Genomic DNA, 16,559 nt, shown 5'->3' on the forward strand with positions numbered 1-16,559 from the left:
GAGCACTGCAAAGATTAAATTAACATCTTGTATTCTGACTGGGCCTGCTCCTCCTGTCCCAACCTGCCTCCAGCTGAAGGAAGACCCCAGTCCCTTCTTTCTGCTATAGCAAAGCATCATCATCATCATCATCATCATCATCATCATCATCATCATGCTCTGACAGCCTCAGACCATGAGGTTTCCCCCACTGTGACTCACACACAGATCTGAGACGGGCTCTCTAACCCCCGGCGTCCTGCTGTCATCTCCACTACTGTCCACCCACATCTTCTGCCTACATCCTCACGCTGCGGTCAGGGAAAGCCCCCCCCCCCAAAAAAAAAAAGAGGAGGAGGGGAAGCTGCAGTGTGGGTATTTTTTTACCCTCATGTGAGACAATAAGGAGATGACGTGCCGGGAGTGTGGATTTGATCACGATTTTTGTTCAAGGAGAAGGTGGAAATTTTTAGGGAAAAAATGTTACATGGATTTGCACATTCTGATGTTCATATCCTTTTATTTAAAATAGCATTTCTGTTTCATTCTCATTATTACTAACTTGTTTCTTGTTCCTTTCAATTATTTTCTATTCTCTTATTTTTCTTTCCAACCTTTTTCTCTCCTCCCGTTTTGTTTCACTGTCCTTATTTTACTTCTTTCCCATTTACTACCCCCAGCCCGACTGTTCTTCTTCTCTTTTCCGCCTTTTCTGTCATTTGCTTCACTTCTCTCACCTCCTGCTATTTTCCATCCTCCATTGCTTTTTTCCCCCCGTCTTTTCTTTCTCTTTCGTTGTTGAATGAAGTGACCCCAGAAAAAGAAGAGAAACAGTAACAACAACATAAAAAAAATAAAGCAGCTGATGTAATTGGGGTGGGTTCTGGGTGGGTGTGTTTGATGAGTAATCAAGTTGTCGTACTGTCAGAGTCCTGATGCCTTGTGTAGGGTGGTGTTGTGCGGGGAGGGGGGGGGGGGGGCATTGGTCCAGAGTCATGAGTGACGCTGAGCCTTCCTCCTCCTCTCCCTCTTAGTGGCGTTTTAGAAAAGAGGAAGGCTGCACCAACATCACGCTTCAGGCTAAAAGCTGTCTATTGTCACCGTGTCATAGTGATAAGGTGTGCGTCAGAAAGATGTGCGGGCATGCAAAAAACACACATAACCCTTTCAATCCTCCTTTTGAAGTGTGAAGGCATCGCTTTGTGTCTCCTTAGTCTGATTTGTTTGGTGTGAGACAGACTGACAGTCTGAATATTCCTCTGTGTGTGTGTGTGTGTGTGTGTGTGTGTGTGTGTGTGTGACTTTGAGCATCTGTCTCTGTGATCATGAACAGCATTACAACCAGCATCTCTGTTTGTGATTTCTGCAAAACTACAACAAGAACAAAGACGCAGGGCCAGATTTGGCGGTGCTTCGACCTACTGTCAATCAGATATAAAAAGAGGCTTTCCCTAAACTTCACCATATACATGTCAAAACCCCAATCAGCTGATGGAATAATTACCTTCAATTAATGACGACCTTATTTGGGGCAATGGGGCAAAAGATTAACTCCAGTCTCCATTCATGGGACAGACATATACCAACTAAACAACCCTTGTTTTTGATTGAAAGAAGATTGCTCTTCCTCTCGGCCAGTATTTAAATTATTTTCTGTTTAATTTTGAATTATTTATTTCCTATGCAGCAGAAGAGGAAACAGCTGTGTGTGCATTAGTGGCCTTTACTGTCAAATAAAGGTCCCCAGTGCCCCAAAACAAAATAAAATACAAAATTTGTATTGTGTTCAGACATTTGCTGATGATATATTACTTTTGGCAATTAACCGCAAAGATAAAATCTCTTCCAGTAATGGGTGATGCATGATTTTAGGGTTGTTGTAAACATGTTGCTGTAAACATCTGCTGGAGAAGTCGTGCTGTCTAATTAATGATAAAAATAAGTTCTTGAAATCCTCCACGGGCCATGTAGAAAAGAAAAGTTTCTTTGTGCATCATTTCATCTTTTTGCAGGTGTTAAAAATTAAGATCAATATATTGTTTCCAGAGTCTTTTATGAATTCTTTTATATTTTTATGTTTGTATTTTATATATAATTGTCTTAACTGTTTATCAAAACATATTGAAATCATATTTATTACATGCTAGAGGACAATCCGAACCCTGGATGTTCATGGTCACCTTTTGAAGGATATTTAAAGTTTAAATTCACTCTTGGTCTTTATTTATTAAGAAAACTGGACTTTTTAGGCCCATGTGACTTGTCCAAATCTATCCTGACCTAAAACAGTGAAAGCTAAGTTTGGTTGGTGCATTTAACCATGTTACAATCACATCTAAGCATCTCCCACCTTTTAACCAAATTTTCATTTTGTAATGTGTAATCTCATATTATCTAAGTTTATTCAAATACTACTACTACTACTACGACTACTACTACTACTACTACTAATAATAATAATAATAATAATAATAATATTAATAATCTTGCCTGGGAACAACTTTTGTCATTTGATAAATTCACATTTATATCTGAGAAAATTGTAGCTTTTATGTGTTTAGCCTTGGGTTTCCTTTTTTGGTCAAACTGTCTCTTGAAATAAGTTGCATAACCCTAAATAGTCCTAATTATTTCTTCATATATCAACCAGAAAAAAGTTGTGGAACAGATTCCAAGTTTAGCGACGGGGTTCGTACCGACATAAAACAAAGTCCACACTGGTCATCTTTCCAAAAACAAGAATATTTTGCACATCAGATGAACACCATAGGACATCAGTCAAGTTTTGCAGATAATAAATATAATAATCATAACTTTAGAGAAGTAATGTGAAAATAAGACCAAACATGGGGCAACAAAAGGTAGAAAACAGTCGTCTTGGTTTTCACGATACTGTTTGTTCATTAATGTTCTCCAACAACAGAACAGCTGGATTGAAACTAAAATTAAACTATACACAGTAACTAGTAAATATGACTTTTGTGGTTATTTCATAAAGAGCTATAAAAATAATAGGGGGATGGCATGCCACACTTTTTAGACTTTTATTTCTAAACGGTTTTCAAAACCACAGATCTTTTTTCAGTCAACCATGAATTTATTATAGGCTAGTGCATGATACTGTGAACCATCAATTTCAACATAAATGAAAACATCATAAAAAGTCCAAAAATTGTGATCTGTTTTTTTGGTTTTGTAGAAACCACTCCAAAACGTTTAGTTTTCTCTGGTTTCTGTTTCGCTTTTTGAACAATTATGTTACAATATTTGCTGCAGAACTGCTAAACAAGGTCATGGACTTCCAGCTAACTAATTTTGTGAATCCGCCATTTTTATTTCTCGCCCAGATTTTGTAGTCCAAGCTCAAGGATGCCGAAGCTACAAGTGGATGCCTGAAAACGTTCGGTCGTTGGATGCATTAACCCACACAATTCATTACACCGTCCGCCCAGCAAACACAAAAAATGTCCGATTGGGTTGGAGTGAAACGCTCTGCGACCGGGAAGGGGTGTGACGTGCCTTCCCTAGATTTAAAGAAAATGCACCAAAACGAGTTGATGTCAGAACAGGAGGGCTGTGGGGGAACAATAACGAGGAATTCAGATCAAAGCATTGTGGTTCCACTTTATATAGACCACAACAGAATGATTTGAATGTGAAAAGGAAGGTATTAAAATGTATGTTCCCTTTAAAAAAAAAAGCATTCTGGGAGGTACCCAGGGGATTTACAAGTAAATACCATTATAAAATAAATAAAAACATTCTCAGAATTCTCAGATTTATAATATCCTTTCTTGCACAAATGACACAAAGGCTGAAGGAAAGAGATACTATGTTGAGGCAGAGAGACACAATAGGAGGCATCGTCAGTGACATAAAGTCGTTTTTGTTTATACTGCAGACAATGGCTGCATTTTAGAATGAAAATTAATTATTTTATTCACAGGTTTAACTAAATGCAGAATATCTATTTGACAGGATCACTCAGGATTATCTGCACCGGAAGCAATCTCCTTTCAGCATATTAGCACTGATGGATCCTGAGAGATAAAAAAAAAAATAACCCTTTTTCCATGCAATCATTTTATCTTTAATTATGTGTTTTATTAATGACACTTTTTATATGTAAATGTGATTAAATAAAAAAAAAAAACTACATACATATTGCAGGTTTATTTAAAGCGGCGATGCTTTTAATTTGGCTCTTTTCTTACAAAACATAAAGGCCAAAGTGGCTATTTGAATATCTTTGATGTTCCTTTTCAGCGTGTGTCTTCCTCCACGCAGATTCACAATCATCTCTGTGCCTGTCTGCGGGAGCGATAGCACTCTCTTCATTACGCGCTTCATTAATCTCAATGCTAATTGATTCCGCGAGGGCCTTTCAGACCGAGGGCCAAGTCATGTCTTTCCCCATTGGTTGTGTGTGTGTGTGTGTGTGTGTGTGTGTGTGTGTGTGTGTGTGTGTGCACCTGCTGGTTCTTGGAGAGACACGTCCTGACAGAAAAGCCTCTCCTGGCTGTCTGTCTGCCCTCAAGTGTGGCACTGATATGCTTCAAGGGCCTCAGACCTTCCTGGAAGACAAGCATTGTCAACAACAACAACAACAACAAAAAAAAAAAAAACACACCAACAAACAGGCCCAGGGGAGAATTTAAGGGAAATAAAAGCACAAAACGTGACGATGAAAGGCAGTTGGCGTGTTGTATGTTTAAACCGCTCGGATAAAACGAGGGATGCTGTGGCAGTTAAATGATCCGTGTTGTGTTGCTAGGAGACACTGGGGCTGGATGGTGGAGATAAACGCAGGGATCCACCCCTGGCAGCTAGCAGAATGTGGGTAAGGGGGTGGGGGTGGGGGGGGGGGGGGTGCAGGCAGGGTAAGAAAGGGAGAGGGGATCTGTCGGAGGGGGGGGGGGGGCAGGCAGGGTAAGAAAGGGAGTGGCGATGACAGAAGCGTCCTCTTCCAGTCCGAACACCCCCACGTCCATGGCTTGTTTTATTTTTTCTGGTGAAGTTGGTTGTTTTACTCACCCAGATGCTCCAGTGATCACCTCCAGACCAGAGTAAATGCTTAAAATTCAGATTATCAACAGCAAGACGTATTTTGCTAATGAGCTTTTTGGTGCTAAATGCACCCCGTTGTCCCCATTTCACAATTACGCTTGCTTCAAAGAAACCACAACTACTATTCAGTCCGATTTTAATGCAATAAAATGTTTAAAACTCAGCTAAGAACCTTCATATCCAGAGTCAGTAGCAGTAGCTGTATTTATTCAGGCCATATGTGTCCTGAACTTGTGGACAACTTCCACACTGCAAAAAGAGAACTAAAAATAAGTAAAATCTTCTTGAAATGAATGCATTACTCCTTGATTCGAGCAGGTAAATAAGATTATTTGTCAATGGAATGCGTATTTTTACCCCTAAAATAAGATAATTAGATATACTGCACTTGAAATAAGATGATGGAGATGAATTGTTCTTATTTTAAGTGTAAAAATCTTATTCCATTGGCGAATAATCTTATTCACCTGCTCAAATCAAAGAAAAATACTTTCATTTCAAGAAATATTTTCTTGTTTTTAGTTCTATTTTTGCAGTTCATTGGCTGGTTTCAAATTGTCTTGAGACCTCTTTAAAGGTTCATAGCTGCGTTATTTTACTTCTTTGTTTATTTATACGTCAGTAGCTCACTCTGGTTGCATAAAAGGTTTTCCTGAAAGATTATCATGTCCTGCTGGTGTATTAGTTGTTATTTTGGTGTTTTATGCTTCGTTTTTGCTCAATTTGTTTGTAAATAAAGCCTTTTTTTTTGTTTGTTTACAATATTAATGGGAGTGTGTATTGCGCATGCGGAGCAGGGAATAAAACAAGGAAGCGGCTAACGGCTATTAGCATCTCCCAGTAACAACAATGAAGAATGATCCAAGATCCAGTGAAAAATAAGTGCAGAAAAATATGATTCCAAGAGGGAAATGTCGCTGGGAATACAGTATGAACGTTGGTGTTCACTGAAGCGGACGCTAAACCTGCCGATTGCTCAGATGTGATCGCAGAGTTGACTGACGTGACTAAATTTTCCGATATGAGGCTCTTAAAGTTTTTGTAGATTGGTTTATTTAATTAATAACGGTCGGTCTTCGATCACGCCGAGCTGCCGCTTTATTGCGAAGCATTGCAGAGGGTCAGGCTGCCATTATTTACAAGTGATTTACAAATGAAGCAAACCGGCATCACGATAGTCGCTGGATGACGCCACGTCTGATTACATTTGTTAATCGCGCCCGAGAGCAAATTATTTTTCGGCTCAAAAAGGACTATCAAAACACTTTCAAGATGGAGGCTTGTTGTGTATTACCTTATTTTATCATGATCTAACGGTTTTTGGTATTTTTTTTATAAGCATATTACGTGGCTGTATACCTTTAAACCTCAGACATTTCATTTGGTTTCCTGACCACTGACATGAAAGTGAACATCATTATAAGATACAAAGAGCTGTCTGGGGGTTTCAGAAAGGAGATTATAATCTGCAAAGGGATTTAGGAGGGCAAACCACCTTCAAAAGACTGAGTGATAATGTTCCAATCATGTGCACCTAATGTGAAACACCTTTGTTTTATTTTACCAATTTTAGTTAAAATAAATGTGAATTGAGAATAAACCCTTCCATATTACTCACCAGAAACTTTAGTTCTATTTTATCACATTTTACAAAATATATTTTCTTTGTTTTTTCCTGTTCATCTATATTATTTGAATTTCTCAGTGTTGTTAAAATTGACAATAAATATCCATTTGTTCAAATATTAGAGTGATTTCTAGAGTGATTCTTTTCAAGCTGTATGCAAACGAAATTTCGTTCTGTACGCACTTTGTGCATGCAAAATGACAATAAAGATATCTATCTATCTATCTATCTATATTACAAAAACACACAATTAGGGGGCGTCCTAATTTTTTCTAATGAAAAAATAAAATAAAAATCAACTCACTTATGAAAATGTGGAGAAGAAGAACAAAGTGACAAACGGACACGTCTGTGCTGATTTACAAAAGTTACCAATCACTACAAATGAGTATTTCTGATAAAACGGGATGTTTGCACTAATCAAACCTTGTTATTTCACTTGAGTGATGATTGTTCCCCTTGGTGTGCACCTCTCTCACCAACCTAGCCTAAAGGTAAACATTTTACCTTTTGTGTTGGCATCATACCTCCATGAGAGCGTTCTCCAATTTAGATCCCCCTTCCAGCGATACCTGAAGCCGCAGTAAACAAGCAGCTCTACATCTTCTGCTCCCTGTGGCTGTTTCCATCATGTAAACATGAGCAGACACGGTCTCTGTCTGTGAAGATGTGATTTCTTCGAGTTACCCGGTCGGACGTCGCCTAACGCAGCACTGAGGCGGTTTTGCTAAAGGCAGAAAAGACGTCGCAGGTTACCCTGCACTCCACGCCTCCTGGAAACCAGATATTCACAATCCAGGAGATTCTCTCAGACGTTGGGAGGGAGAAACCGCCTGGTTTGGTAACCTGCTCCCTCTAATGACGGCACATGAATAACTGCGTGGTCATGTGACCCCCTTTCTAACACCGCCCTGGGTTACTGCCCATGTTGCCTACATCAAAAACAGCCACTGCTCACCTCGGTGCAGTCTAGTAATGTACAGAGTAATACTTTGTAAGTGGTTTTGAACCTATGGACAAAACAATTTCTACCAGAACTCCGCAAGAACTAAACATCAATTACAGATTCCTCCTAATACAGACTTATTAAAAATTAGAGAAGCAAACTATAAAGACTTAAATTTGAACTCCTCTCGTCGGAGATGGCGCCTCTGTTGCCAATTGACAGCTGCCACCACAAACTAAACCCAGGAAAGATCGTCGTTCCAAAACGTTATCCCCATCAATCCGGTCAGCATCAACACAAAAAGACAAAACGGAGGAGAAGAGAGCTTCCTCCGTCATGTGAGTTAAGTGGTGAAGCGCTGAGCGCACGTGGTGATTAGCCATGAATGGGACGCCGCGCTCCGATTGGCGGAGAGAGCCGGGGGTCAGACTTTCTGCCGGCAGTTCATACAAGGCTGCTGATTGCTATTCATCCACTGATTACAGTAATTTAAATCTGCAGCAGGCCGAAGGGGGCTGCGTCTGGCAGGCTGGCTGCCGAAGGCTGAATGTTGGGCGCAGTTTGGTTTGCTTTCAACAAAGGCGGAAGAAAGGGCAGAGAACACACAAAGAGAGGGGAACATTAAAACATCAACAATAACGATAGTAAGACATAAAAACTTAAAGCTCTATCAAAATCCAGTCAGAAATATATTTCTGACTTCATATTCAGTACATTTGAATAAGCATTTCTGAAGGGTTGTTAGATTAAAAGTATCTTTTGAAAAAGCAACCTTTAAGCCCATTTCAACATGAACATTTCTTTCCTTTTTATTGGCCCGATGCAATATTCTAATCTTAAATGAATGCTGTGTTTTTATAAGCTGGAGGTGGGGGAAAAAAAAATCATAATTAACAGGAATAAAGGCTTTAAAACATCATGAGCCTGTGTTAATCTACGTATTTAATGTTTCCCTTTGGGAATCGGGTTACTGAAAGAAATTAACTTTTCAATATTCTAATTTATTGAGTAAGGCTGAATATGTCTAGCAGCAAAAGCTGTACTAAAGTTTAGTCTGCGTAAGATAAATGCCGAACGATGCAATCATTGTGTTCCTTTTGTCTCCATGGTTCAGGCCTGGACACGCCGAGACCTTGAATAATCAAAGTTGATGAAGCAGTTAGTCACAAATGTTCTTTTTCCAGGAGCGCTTCTGATGATTAATCAGCGACCTGAGCAGCTCTGGCCTCTCCGCCCGCAAACACATTACAAGGTTAATCTCCCTATTGATTAGAGCAGCACAATCAACCAATACTTCTCTCCACATCTTCTCCGTTTTCTCAAATGCACGTTTTTTTTTTCCGGCTTTCTCTGGAGTCACAGATGCAACTCTGGTTGATAAATGATGCTTCTGCTGATATCATCTTCCCACTCTACCCGTTCACTCATAATGAAAGAATAAATCATGTCCAGCACAGCATTAGGCTCACATTTATTGCCAAAGATTGAACAGTTTTCAAAAGTTTTTTTTTCTTTCTACAGAAAGGTATGTTCACAGACGCGTTTTAAAAACAATGTAAAGGGCATAAATATACATTCTGACGTCTTCTGGCCGACGTCTTAAATTTACATCAGCAGGAAACAAGCGTTCCGGTCACTTTTCTGCTAGGTACTAATACTGTTTCAGAGCTTCTTTCTCACACGCGCGCACAAACACATTCATGTTTACACAAACACAAAAAAAAAAAAAAAGTCTCTCTCGTACTGTGAAGAGGTGACACCACTTGGTGGCGTGTTCATGCCGCGTTTTCTCCCTTTGGGAAGCCGCTTCAGAGGTGACCCCGTTCTCCTGACCGCCAGCAGAAGGCCGTCCCATCGGGTCGCTTTGTGCCGAACCACTGAACTGTGCCCAGGAGGACCCGGCAATTGGCCCATTGGATGCGTGTAGTGAAGCCCATCACTCACAAACACACACACACACAGACTGCGGTCATCAAGTCTGTGGTGGTGAGGGGGGAGAATTTATAACATCCATTTATTACCTCCTGCTTTATCAGAGAAATGTGATTCCTCTATGCGTTTCTGATGCTGCCATTATGGTCCATTATGGGGTAGGTGACAGAGATGGAGCAGAGGGCGTTGATGGATTTTGGTGCAGGGGGCCCCGCTTGTCATTATGACGTTTATGGAGTGCAGCCTGAGAGAGACACGCCCCCTCCGACAAAATGGCCGCGGCGCCACAACATGGCTCCGGCTGCAAGGTGCAAAAGCAATTGTCTTCTGACGAGCGGCGCGAAACGTTGAAACATTCGTCTGCTGCTTGTGTGTGTGTGTGTGTGTGTGTGTGTTTGGAAAAGCTTCAGGAAGCCAAACAGTCCTGGTTCTGGACAGACGCCTCGTCACGGCACAGTGTGCACATTTACACGGGGAAAAGCATCAGAATTACAGCTGGAAAGAGATCCATTTAAAAAATATGGAAAGATGTTAGATCCCCCACACCGAGTATGGGCCGACTTTCCTCAAGTCTACCTAACACAATAATCACAACAAAGCAACAACTGTTTAACAATTATATAAATAATAGTCATAATTACAATAGTGTCAGTGTGCCTTAAGAGTCACTTCAGCGTCGTTTTCTTTCATTCTTGCGTTTAAAAACTACAAATGAAGACCAGCTTCACCGCGTGTCCTTAACAACTCCCTTTAGAGGTACAAAGTCTGTCGTTGAAGAAGCAACACCAAACAAGTCGATGTGGGAGAATTATTTTTAGGTCCAAAGTTGAGCCAGCTTCTTGGATAAAAGGAGTCACTTCACAACAGCAGCAGGTGACCGAGGAGGAGAATCAACCAACTGATCTGGATGAATCTAAAAAAAGCAATTCCTAGTTATCTTCTGCTCTTCCAGCTTCAGAATGTTCTCATGCTGCTTGGTAATAAGAATAAAAAGGACATAGGGGTTTTCTGTGTGTCGTGAATGACATTGCACAAAAATTATGAACCTTTTTTCCTCCTGAACACTCCTTTCTCCAACATAATCTAAATTATTAGCTTTTTCCAGGAGCAGATGAAGTTGACGGATAGAAGGCAGAGATGCACCAATCAGGCCCTTCCAGGCCAATACCGATTTCCAATTTACTTTCCTTTTGTTTTTCTAAAAAAAAAAGGCTGATCTGCAGATTCCGGTCTGAACCAATTCCAACTCTGTATTACCACATAGAAGATAACTATGTGCAGCAGGTTTTTTGATGAAGCTAGCACTTTTGAATCGGACAGAAGATGAAGGAGTGACAAGATAATCTCTGTTTATGCTTTAAAGCATAAGTCTCTACTTTCTGTAAGCTTTTTTTTCATTTTTATAAACTCAAAGGACATTAAAGTACTTGCTGTTGATTGAATCATTTATAGACATGAAATAGCAGGAGTCCTCTGTTTGGAGATATAAAATTAGGGAGGGAAATAATCAGATTCCCCAGTATTTGATTTGCAGATCACTGATCAGAGCTGGTTGAGCAAAAATTGAAAGATCCCAATCTCTGGCTGAATGTTTAGTGCATTTCTAGTAAAAACTATGTTGTATTCAGAAAAATATTTTAACTCCATCTGCTGGAAGATTTTTTTTTTTTATTCTTTCTTTCCAAGTGCTCATCTTAACTATTAAGCAACACATCTCGTTAGGTCGCTGCACTAGTTGGTTCCATTTTTGGTTAGATTACCCCTATGTCCTTGTACTCCCTTCGGAGTAAATCCACAACGTTGTGTAGTTGGAGCAGAAGCTGGCGTGAGCTGAGGTGGAGGTGAGGTGGGCTCAGGATAGCCAGAGGTGCTCTGCATCCCCATCTGTTCGCTTGTAGCCGGAGATGATCGCTTCAGAGAAAATGCGTTAAAGCCAACTGTCCTCCCCCCCATCTCCCCATCTCCTCGCTGTTCTGTTTCGTTCTCTGTGCAGCAGGTTCTCTGCTGGAAGTAATGAGTCACGTTAGCAGCTTTTTGCTTGCAGCAGTGCAGCAACGCAGGAAGTGATCGTCCAAAGAGAGAAAGAAGTGGGAGAAGATGGAGAGAAACGGAGTGAAAAGTAGAGGCGGAAAGAAAGAGCAGGGATCAGGATTTCTCAACTCTGCTCCAGGCAGATAAATGCTTCTGTCTGCTCCATCTGTCCCCGCTTCCTGCTTGTTGCTCAGAGGAAGAGCAGAAGCGATGAGGAGGTTGGAGGAAAATGACTTCATCGCTCCTCTGAAATCTGGTGCTCAGTCTGTCCATCAGTCGGCCAACGGGCCCCTGTGTCACTGCCCTCTGCCTCCGTTGGGCTTCGTTTTGATGATCCATTCTCCTCCCGGATTACTGTTGTACAGATCCAGCAGGTGTGTCTCGGTGTCCAAACAGTGCTCTCCTGTAGAAACGCACACAACTTCAATTAAACGCAAACCAGTGATGGCAGAAAAACAAACAAACAAAAAAAAGAAAAATGTAAAAATAGGATTTTACTGACAGAGAAAAGTGAACTGTTGCTATTACAAAAGAAAATACATTAAATGTTCATTTAGTCTGAATGAATATTTTTGTCTGCCAGTTAATAACGTTGATTTTTTTTGTTTGAGTCCAAACAACAAAAGTCACAGTTAAAAGATTTTCCTGATGCAGTAAACTGAAAGTAACTTTCTTTTGCATCGTTCACGCTCCTGTGAGAGCACAGACATGTCTGACCAGCATTTATCTGCTCTGATAACTGCAGATGCACAGCTCATGCCTCTTTGTCTTCTAAACAATTTGCCTTGTTGCTCTCATCAGCTCAGTGAGCAGAAATACATGCAATCTAATCTGAGAGAAAAAAAAAAAAAAAAACTCACCGATATTCCCTCCCACTTCATACAGGGCACAGTCTGGATATCCCACAGAGCCGTTTCTGTCAACAGAAAATTATTTATTATGTTTTTTTTTAAATAACATGTTATATAAGGCATATGAACTAGAGAAAACACCCATCAGGTGGCAGACATGACAATGATTGAGCACCAGACACAAAAGAGCATCCAAATCTTAGCAGGAAGACGTCATGTAGCTGAGCTCCATGACTTTAGAGTTTATTTCAGAACTGCCTGAGCCTCATACCTTCGCATTTTCCCCTTCCCGTTTTCCGGGCTGCGGAGGAACTGACGGTAAAACTGGGCGAGCAGGTCCGAGGTTCTGGAGTTGATGTTGAGCTGAAACTCCATGGTGCTGTTCACCAGATCCTCCACCTGGATTCTTATGGTACGACGCGGCTACAGAACAGAACATTTGTTAAAAACATGTTTACTTTGGATATAAAACCTGAGTATAGAGCGACGTACACAGCGTAAGGGATTCATACGCTTTTAGAACGTTTTTAAAAAAAATCAACAGATTCCTGCTACACAAACTCACCTCTGAGTTCTTCTCAGGTTTTTCTCTGCTGTCTGGCTGGATCTTTCTCAGCAGGTTCTTGATGCGCCGATCGTAGAATTGGTAGCGGCGGTTACTGTTCTCATTTAGCCTACGCACCTGGCTTATGAGGAAGTTGGGGACCTGAGGGCAGAAGGACAACATGACAGCAGTTTTAATCAACATCCCCACAGATGAACACTGTATGCGAACCTTGCCATAAAAACATCTTAGAAAATGAACATTTCAGAAAGCTTAATACTAGGCCCCGCCTTATTTTCCATTTTTATTAATACCGTTGGGGAGAAGGTATGTACAGAAAAAGTACACATTTATGCAGATGACAACACTTGGTTGATTCTACTCTAACGAAGGCTGTTGACAGGCTTTAAACTGCCTTTCAGCTGTTGCAGGAATCACTGTTTTGCCTTAAGTTTGTAATTTAAAAAATGCCCTACTTATAGCCCTCAGATAATGTTGGCGTCTCTACCCATGGGGGAGAACACACAGAGAACATGACGGTATTTAGCTGAATGATAGCCTTTCTTTCAGGGTGAATAGGGAGCAGTAAGTAAGAAACCCTGAAGGTTGGACCGGGGTTTTATTTTCTAAACCAGGTCTGCATTCATTTGTTTTAAAACCTGAATGTTCTGTATGAAGGTGACATTATTCAATAGATGCTGCTTCCCTCACACTTTACAGTTTGGATTCTGAGTGCCGCTGATCTTTGCATTCCTAACAAATGTTCATATAAAAAAAAAGGAACTTCCTGGTAGTATTAAAGTTAAAAAAAAAAAAGTTTCCCCAGGAATACTCAGCTTTTAATGTTTCTCTTTACAACAATCTGTAGCATCTTTAGAAAACCTATTACACAGTTTACAGTACACTGGTGCATGTCCAGACTAGACAACCCGGCGTATAATAGCTGATCTATATAATTGTTCCTACCGTCCAGAGGAGGTCCTGGTAACGGATGAGAAGCCTCATCACATCTGCTGCCTTCTCTGCCTGTCCTTTCTCTGTCCCTTCTGTCAGGCGGCTTGGGACGGCCTTATGGAGGAAGAGGTTAGGAGCCATGATGGTCGCCACGGCCCACAGATTCATCCGGTTCTTCTTCTCTCTGTTAACCACCTTACTCAGGAACTCCAGCAGGGCCTGACAGGAACAACAATACAAATACCACCAACTACGTGAGGCAGGGATAATACTGCGATGAACTCAAGGAGAAAATATTTCATGTATTAACTCCGCTGAAGAACAGGTTTGTTTCCGCTCAAGTTATTTTCATCCGTTTCCAGTGACGTTAAAGTAGTTAGTGCAGGTGGCTATTGTTTTGTCCTTCCATCCTTAGTCTTTAAAGGTGAAACTGACTGCACAGTTGGATTGGCGAGAGCCAGTCACGACAGATGCAGAACATTATATAACACAGTAGAGAGTTTAATTCAGACTATGAGTAAGATGTTATGAAAATGGGCTTTTGTCAAGTGGATCGGATTTCTGACAAAAACACTGAAGTGTGTTGGGATGGACACATGTAGCACACTTCTCGTTTACTGTTAAAGTCTACAATGAGGCTTTTAACCAAAGGTACATTTTTGGAGTTATTTTAAACCTTAGAGACTCTCCGCAGCAAACGGACTATTTAAGGACTCTGTTGGTGAATCATCAAACATGAAAGGGAGGTGGGGGTGGAGTATAGCAGAAAAAATAGTAATCACTGTATAGTTGTTGAATAGTGAGATGACTATATCAATTTTAATTGCTTCATTTTGCTCATTGTTTTTGCTTTTTTTCTCTCATCACAATGCTCCCATTGTCCTACGTGAGTGTCAGTATCTCGACTACAACTGAAGTTAAAATAGACACCTGGATCTGAGGGCAGTTGGTTGCACTGAATTTTATTTAGGGGTATCGGAGTACAGGAGACTGTTTTTAAAGTCTCCCGTATGGACAGATTTTTGTGCATTTTCTTGCGAAATACAAAGATCAAGGTGTTTAAGAGTTGTGATGTCTTTACCTTCAGTGTGTTCCTGTTGGGCTCAGGGAGCAGCAGAACGAGCAGGTTCAACATGTGCAGCTTCTGCCTCAGCTCTGTGATGTCTAGAGAAGAAGGCGACAAAGCAAGAATAAATGAACACACACAGCTCATTTCCTCCATGTTTGACTAAGAGTAATGGGATGTCCAGAGATTAATGGCATTGTGACTGGTAGCCATTAGGATTGTTAGCTTATGTCTCTGTGGTCACAAGTCATTCATCACTTGCACTGATCCTCTTTACAAACTATAGCTCAGCTGCCATCACTCAGGCAATACTAATATTATTCATTTTTTTTTTATTTTTTTTTTATTAAAGTCAAACTAATGTGAAAACAGCTGATCTCTGAAGATGCGGTGCATTTGTGTGTTTGTGGGGGAACTGGATGTGTTTTAAAGATATCAACTTGTTCATCTTAAGATTGCTTTCTAAGCTGAAACAGAAACGATAAGGACCACAAAGGATTGCCATCACCGTAAAAAAGACCTAAGTGATTACGTAAACCCAGACCAGAAGTCAGGAAATGTGGCCATCAGATTATTGTGTGGAAGAATCGTTGCATATCATTAAATTTTACAGTAATATCTGAGACACAAAAAGGAATACGTGTAATGCAGATACGTAACCGAGCCAGTGAGATCTGTTGATTAAAGTCCACTGACCTCTCACAGCGCTGAAGGTGTTGAGGTATTCTGCAGTCAGCAGCGGATCCGGTAACTCTCGGATGAACTTCTTCAGTAGTGCAGCGGCATCATTTGGACTCACTTCATCCCAGCTGAAATGTCCTGAGTAGAAGTTGGCCTCCAAGTTCTGCTGCAGCAGCTGCAGACAGTGAATAATGTAAGAACCGTAAAAACAACACAACAGTCTGATATCATTTTTCTAAGGTCTAGGGATTTTAAAGTTTTAAATCCAGCATATAGTTATACAACATGATTATTCTAATTTATGAATAAAAAATCGAATCTTTATCTGATTTAGTTTAACAAAAAAAAATGAAGAATATGCTTTGTTGGTTGATGGATTTACAGACTGAAAATGGTAGTTCTTAGGATGGACGCATTTACCGAACAAGGGAAAATAACATTTAGATTTTATAGCGTTTGACCTACCAATCATCTATCAGAGCTGATTAAGGGAAAATTTGCAAATTTCAATCTCTGGACCACTGACTGGTGCATCTCTGCTTTTCCTACATATGTACAATACAATTACCCGTCTAAATATGTGCATTTACTTATATGAAAACTTTTGTTTTCTGAAGGAACAAATCGTTTTGATTAAAATGTTTTATATATATCAGATCACAATAAACAACACAAGCACATAAAGTGTAGATAAAATTATCTTATTGAACTCAGTCTCTGTTTTTGGTTAATTACGTCAAATAGATTTTTTTTAAAATAAGGGCAGGAATTATTGTTAACAGCTTTTTACCTTCTAATTATATTTCTCTCATAACATTCTATAAAAAATGTCTTTCATGTTTGGTCTTAAAAAGCGTTTTGGACGAACGCGACAACTTAAG

General features: G+C 40.2%; 1 protein-coding gene across 4 annotated transcripts in view; it reads right to left on the reverse strand.

The window, feature by feature from the left end:
- Positions 1 to 9,066: 9,066 nt before the first annotated feature.
- The window catches only part of LOC105936002 (rho GTPase-activating protein 40), a 31,346-nt gene continuing 23,853 nt past the window's right edge, over positions 9,067 to 16,559 (reverse strand). For all 4 annotated transcript variants that reach the window (XM_012876639.3, XM_012876638.3, XM_021323617.2 and 1 more), the window contains exons 9-15: positions 15,694 to 15,853; positions 15,013 to 15,095; positions 13,944 to 14,150; positions 12,999 to 13,139; positions 12,705 to 12,856; positions 12,443 to 12,498; positions 9,067 to 11,985 (exon numbers count right to left, since the gene is read on the reverse strand). In XM_012876639.3, the coding sequence (XP_012732093.2) occupies positions 11,879 to 11,985; positions 12,443 to 12,498; positions 12,705 to 12,856; positions 12,999 to 13,139; positions 13,944 to 14,150; positions 15,013 to 15,095; positions 15,694 to 15,853 (906 nt within the window). In that variant the 3' untranslated portion in view covers positions 9,067 to 11,878. The remainder of the gene's footprint in view (positions 11,986 to 12,442; positions 12,499 to 12,704; positions 12,857 to 12,998; positions 13,140 to 13,943; positions 14,151 to 15,012; positions 15,096 to 15,693; positions 15,854 to 16,559) is intronic.

The sequence above is a fragment of the Fundulus heteroclitus genome, chromosome 20, assembly GCF_011125445.2.
Source record: "Fundulus heteroclitus isolate FHET01 chromosome 20, MU-UCD_Fhet_4.1, whole genome shotgun sequence".
NCBI classification, from domain to species: Eukaryota; Metazoa; Chordata; class Actinopteri; order Cyprinodontiformes; family Fundulidae; genus Fundulus; species Fundulus heteroclitus.